At 54.5% G+C, this 6,277-nt stretch overlaps 1 protein-coding gene across 2 annotated transcripts in view; it reads left to right on the forward strand.

Annotated features, from left to right (window-relative positions):
• Positions 1–5,672, forward strand: part of TMEM131L (transmembrane 131 like) — a 175,232-nt gene extending 169,560 nt beyond the window's left edge. The window contains exons 32-35 of one of the 2 annotated variants that reach the window (XM_027513485.1): positions 976–1,096; positions 3,106–3,197; positions 4,501–4,640; positions 5,266–5,672. In XM_027513485.1, coding sequence (XP_027369286.1) covers positions 976–1,096; positions 3,106–3,197; positions 4,501–4,640; positions 5,266–5,541 — 629 coding nt within the window. In that variant the 3' untranslated portion in view covers positions 5,542–5,672. The remainder of the gene's footprint in view (positions 1–975; positions 1,097–3,105; positions 3,198–4,500; positions 4,641–5,265) is intronic. The other variant, XM_027513486.1, reaches the window with a different exon arrangement.
• The last annotated feature ends 605 nt before the right edge of the window (positions 5,673–6,277 follow it).

Here is a 6,277-nt window from a genome sequence, read left to right on the forward strand (position 1 = left end):
GTCGTCTCCAGTGGTGTTTCTTTAAATGCTGGAGGGTCACTGGGACCATCTTGAGCTGCACGTCTCCAGGTCTGCAGGCGGGTGATTACCACCAGCTCCCCGAGGGCTCATAGGATGCCTGCAAAGTGAGTGTTGTGTCCACACGCTGGGCCCCCACGGTGGACCCGCCTCCTCTAGGAGCACAGGCAGGCAGTGCCCCCGCCTCCTCTAGGAGCACAGGCAGGCAGTGCCCCCGTGTGGCCGGCTGGCTGGTGAATCTTTCAGTCCCGAGTGCATTTCCAACAGCTGAGTCTAGTCTTTCCTTGTGGAGGCCCGGCCTGTGTGCAGATGGCCAGCTTGTCTCTAATCTCTGCCACCAACCAGTGGCGTGTGTCTGTCCGTCCAGCTCTCCGTGCATCCCACAGATGGCTGGGCAGCAGCTGTGGTGGTGAAGGTGGAGGCCCGTGTAAGTCCTGGCAGGTGCTGGCTGGGAGGAGCAGAGGCCTGGGTACCTGGGGCAGCTTTAGGAGACGGTTCAGAACCGCGTGGCGGGTGTCCGCTGACCCCGCAAGCAGGCCTTCCACAGCACGGGGGAGCCGGGATAGGTACCTCCCAGGAAGGCGTGGGGGCGGCTCTGGAAAGCGGGGCTCACTCATGTCCACCCCGCCCCCGCGCCCTGAGCCTCCTGGGGCCGAGGCCGCCGCCCCTCCTCTGCCACAGAATTATGTGTCTCTTGTCACGGCGCCATTGCCCCAGCTTCTTCCTGCCTGTTGTGTCTCTGCTCACCTGAACGTCAGCCTGTTCATGGCCGTGTCCTGGAACCCTGACGGGGCTTTGCAGGAAGCAGGCCCTCCATGCTGAGGAGTCACTCCCGTGACCTCGTTATCCGCGGTGCTGGGCGTGGCAGGCCCGTGGGGGACGTGGGGGTGCTGTCTGGGGGCGAGGAGGTGCGTGCCCTGCGGGAAGCGGGGCTGAGAGGGCTGCTCTCTCCCACAGGTCTCTGTGCTCCAGGGGACCTGTGGCCCGCGCAGCCCGTGTGTGTGACCGGCGGCTTCGGCTGCGCCCTGGAGAGCGGCGGGCCGGCCGCGCTGCCCCCGCCCGCCGCCGTGCCCAGCAGGTACGTGCTCCCGCGGCCTGGGGGCCCCGCGTGCGGGGCTGGGATCCGGTCCTCACGGCAGCCTGGGTGCGCCCCGGAGAGCGGCAGGCCGGCCGCGCTGCCCTCAGGCCCTGTGGTGCCCAGCAGGTACGTGCTCCCGCGGCCTGGGGGCCCCGCGTGCGGGGCTGGGAGCCGGTCCTCACGGCAGCCTGGGTGCCCAGCAGGTACCTTCTCCCGCCCAGGGCGGGGCTGGGAGCCTGTCCTCGCCGCAGTCTGACCCGGCTGCCTCCGCAGCCTCTCGGCGGGGTGTTGCCATCTGCCTTTCGGACTTGAGTTGCGATGTCTGAGAAATTGTAAGCCAGAAATTGAGGGAAGCCCGGAAGGAAGCCAGTAACCACATCAGTGCTTTCCTTTTTAAATGGAACAGATGAAAGGAACAACTGAAAAAACAAAAACAGCCCGTCATAATTCCTCCTCGCTAACGGAACAGGAATTTCTGTTTTCCACAGCATTAATCTTGAACACATTTAAAGCTTTTTAAGATCGAATAGTTTGCGTATTGAAAAATAGTTACACAATGGCCGCGTCTTAGACTTACCATTGGATTTATCATTTGATGATGAACACTTGAGAAAATGTTAATATCTGTGTTTTATCAGAATCCATTTGAGGTTTTTTAGGGGCTCCAGCTTATTACAAAGTTGTTACTTTCTTGTTCTGTAATGAAGATCCAGATTGCAATCGGGATCAAAGCATCTACCGAGAATCCCATTCTGTATGGCGCGGTTCACGGGAGCTGAGTGCCGGCCTGGCCAGCGGAGGTGGTCGTTAGCGCGGGTGTGAGAGAGTCCCAGAGTGGGTGCCCGAACCCCCAGCGGCATCCGGCTCTCCTGCTGCAGACAGAGCCACAGCCGTGGATCCTGCCTCTGGTTTCACTTCACAAACCTGGCTGGGGTTATTTTTATTTTATTTTTTTTTCAGAATATGATAGCTATTAGTTAGAAGGGAGAGCAGTTTTCTTTCAAATATTAGTCCTGCTTACATGGCTGTACACCTAACCAGGGGTGAGAAGTTTTTGCAGTCTGAGTGGAAGTACTTCTCTGGCAAACTGAAAGCCAGGTTTTGATCCATTCCCCTATCCATCTAGAATTTATTTGTTTTGCTTCATTTGAAAAGAGCTCCCCTGCTCCCCTTTCACCCAAATACTCACTGGACTCAAGAGCTCAAACTCTACCTCTGACTTTCTTTGGAATTATAATCAATGTGTACAGCATGGTGATTTGATATTTTTATAGTTACAAAATGATCATCATCACATAAAGACTTACCTCTGTCTCTCTCACCAGAGTGCTACAGCATTACTGACTGTGTTCGCTATGCTGTACATTAATTACGTCCCCTTGATGGACCTAGAGTCTGTCATACAGAGTGAAGTAGGTCAGAGAAAAACATATATATTAACGCATATATATAGAATCTAGAAAAATAGTACAGATGAATCTATTTGCGGGGCAGGACTAGAGACACAGATGTAGAGAGCAGACCTGTGGACTCAGCAAGGGAAGGAGGGGGGGACGAGGTAAGAGCGTAGCCCTGACGTATATACACTACCATGAAAAAATAGGTAGAAAGACCCTGTTGTGTAGCCGTGGTAGCTCAGCTCGGTGCTCTGTGGTGACCTAGTGGGTGGGCTGGGGCGTCGGGGGAGGCCCCCGAGGGAGGGGGTACGTGTATGTGCACGGAGGTTCACGTCATCGCACAGCAGAAACTCACATGACGTAAAGCAGCTGTAATCCAGTAAGAGAAGGGAGGGGGGGTGTCCGGTCCCAGCCGTCCCTCCTGCCGCACTGTATTGTTGGTGGTGAGCCTGGAGTTGGTCTTTGATCCTGTGACGATAAAGTTCTTCTTTTATTTTCCCAAACTGAAGAACTCGCAGTGATGAGGATGCTGGACAGTAAGATCCTTTTCCTCTTTCTTTCCTTGGTCTGTCGACATCCTGTTTCTGAAACTAGACCCCTTGTTTTCTATAGCAGTTTCATTGATTGGAACGCCACGTGTGAAGGCCAGTTTCCCAGTGTGTACTGCCCCCTGGAACTGAACGACTACAATGCCTTTCCAGAAGGTAAAGCTGCTTGGACAGTCCCAGTGACATCCTTTTATTCTCAGAAAGTCAAAGCCGAAAGGGTGTGTGTACTTAGGGCGCTGCTGCTGCTGCTGCTAAGTCACTTCAGTCGTGTCTGACTCTGTGCGACCCCATAGACGGCAGCCCACCAGGCTCCCCCGTCCCTGGGATTCTCCAGGCAAGAACACTGGAGTGGGTTGCCATTTCCTTCTCCAGTGCATGAAAGTGAAAAGTGAAAGTGAAGTCGCTCAGTCGTGTCCGAGCCTCAGCGACCCCATGGACTGCAGCCTACCAGGCTCCTCCATCCATGGGATTTTCCAGGCAGGAGTACTGGAGTGGGGTGCCGTCGCCTTCTCCAACTTAGGGCGCTAGCTGCAGAGAAAGTGCCTTTGCGAGTCATCTTCCAGCTGTCCGCCGAGCCTTCATGTGGGTGCCGCACGCTTGCCTTTGTAATTTTATATGGCCTCAAAAAGCCTGCTAGACCCAGGGGTCCTGGGACATGTACAAATAACCCTGCTCTGTTTAGTGCTTCAGATTCGGTGGAACAGGGCCTTTTGGACCTACGTGAACCTGAATGGGCACTATCTGTTGGGGGGCTGGGTCTTTCCCTGTTAGTTACTCTTTTCAGGCAGACAAGTCCCAAGAGAGGTAGAATGATTCACGTGCTTGTTCCTCAGCATGTTCTGACTCTTACACCCCTGGATAGCGCTGCAGAAGGAAGGGAAAGCGCACGGAGGGGAAACTGATGAATCGCAGATGCTTGTGCTCAAGTGTGTTGATGTGCAGATGCTTGTGCGGATCTGGGTTCTGATGCATGCAGTGCTCCATGGCAACCACAAGGGGGTGCTGTGGTTGCTGTCTTCCTGTGCGTGAGGCTGTGTTTATGCCTTCTTACTGCCGTCTGAGAAATGCCTGGTCTCCTCCTGCCTTTATCAGTGCATGTGGTGTATGTGCAGATGGCCAACGTTGGCATGACAGGCAATAAAAGAAAAGTTTAAGGACTAGAAAGAACCATGACACTCTTAAGTGTACAGTAGTATTTACTACTATAAAGCATAGCAGTATTACAGCATACTCTGTATATTACAGAGTCCCGCCAGATTATCACACACAGAAAATGAAGCCCAGAGGAAGAACTTCCTCACTGAGGGCTTACCAGGTGCTGTGTCTCATGGAGTAATTATTTTATGTCTGTCTTTAACTTGTCAACACAGTAAGTCCTTGAAAGCTTATTGCCTGAGGGTGAGAATTCCATTCTCTCCTGAACCGTGTTCTGCTCTGCTGATGTCTCCGCTCTTTGCAGAAGGCATGAACTACCCCAGCGGCTTCCCCTGTCCTGCTGAGGTTCAGACGGACTTCATTGACCACAGCTCCCCGTCTGCCTGGGGCAGCCCCCCCAGCGTGCCGACCGCCTGGGGACACGCCAGTCTCATCAGCTCTCCGGTCAGTGCCGCCTGCCCTGCTGTGCCCTGGGTTCTTCCGCCGCCCCCGTCATCCTGGGTTAGGGTTGGGTGCAGATGCGCCGGAGCCTAGTTTGCTCCCCTGGGTCGCTAGCTCCTCTCTGCAGGAGCCTCCCAGGTGGACGGATGGACGGGGGCCTGCAGACGTTGGCAGTCAGGATGCCCTAAACCGCATCAAGGAGAGAGGGTTGTCAGTGACGCTGCACCTGGGCCAGGAAGCCCTTCGGGAGGCAGGTGGGCTCCTGTGGCCCCGCTGACCTTCCGCCTGCGGGAGGAGAGGAGATGAACCTTCCAGGAAGGTCAGGCAGGGTCACCCGTTGGTCTGGAGGGCTTCCCCCCGGTCATACCTGCTCCACCGCGTTTTTACAGATAGAGGGCATTCGACCTGAAATGAGCTTATCTAGTTGGATGGGAATTTCATGACCTTCTGTTTGAGTAAAGGAGTTAGAGACACCAAGGTGGTTGAGGATAGTGTGGTGGCATCCAGGCGGCCGGGGTCCATTCCATTGCGGTAGCCCCGAGGATGCAGTCAGCCTTGACTTTGCTTTCTAAGGCTTCTTTATTTCTTTACATGTTTCCTTTCTCCCCCCTCCTCGTGCATGCCTCAGCCCTACCTCACAAGCACCCGAAGCTTGTCTCCAATGTCTGGACTTTTTGGTTCCATCTGGGCCCCGCAAAGCGACGTGTATGAGAATTGCTGCGCCATCAACCCCACCACGGAACACTCGGCTCACATGGAGAACCAGGCAGTCATGTGCAAGGAGTATTACCCCGGGTTTAACCCGTTCCGTGCCTACATGGACCTGGACATATGGACTAGCACAGCGAACAGGAATGCAAACTTCCCACTGTCGAGAGACTCGAGCTACTGTGGGAACGTATGAAAAGGATTCGAGTCTAAACAATGTGAATAAAGAGGCTTGTGTTTGGGTGACTAGCGTAAACTGGTGTTGAGATAGATTGACGTTGGTGGATATTTTGGCACTTTTATATGAAAATAAATTTTTTTATGAAATCTGGGTGCTCTGTTTTTTTAACCCTTCACAAATCGGTGATAGAAACAAAGCCTCATGACTCCAGAAATGCGTCGACATGCCAGATATTCACATCGGAACCAGGACGGCATCTAAGAAGGTAAGAGTGGGGAAAGAAGGGGCTGTGGTGGGTCCACCTCCATGAGCATCGGCTCCCCGGGAGCTTGCAAAAAGCCACCTTGATCGGGTAGCATTCCCAGGTATGCTGTCATAATTGGCCCACGGCTCAGGTGGGGAGATTTTGTTGAAACAAGCCTCCGGTTTTGGGAACCTCACTGCCAGTCACTTGCCTGGACACACCGGTCCTGGTGGGCACGGCTGCGGGGTGGAGCAGAGCCCAGCGCTGTTCTGCTGACACGTGGCAGGCATGTTCCCTCGTCTCCATCAGGCCAGTCCCGGGGGGCGGCAGCAACAGGGACGTGCTGGTAAGTGTGTCAGGGTTCCCTCCGAGCGAGCAGGCCGAGTCCACAGACGAGCTCTGAGCAGGTCACAGAGCTGGTGCGTGGTCACCAGGCCAGTGTGTATTTGCTTGTCAGTGATTTTAGAGATTCACCTGATGTTGGAATTACCTGATTGCATGTATAAA

Source organism: Bos indicus x Bos taurus, chromosome 17 (assembly GCF_003369695.1).
Source record: "Bos indicus x Bos taurus breed Angus x Brahman F1 hybrid chromosome 17, Bos_hybrid_MaternalHap_v2.0, whole genome shotgun sequence".
Classification (NCBI taxonomy): Eukaryota; Metazoa; Chordata; class Mammalia; order Artiodactyla; family Bovidae; genus Bos; species Bos indicus x Bos taurus.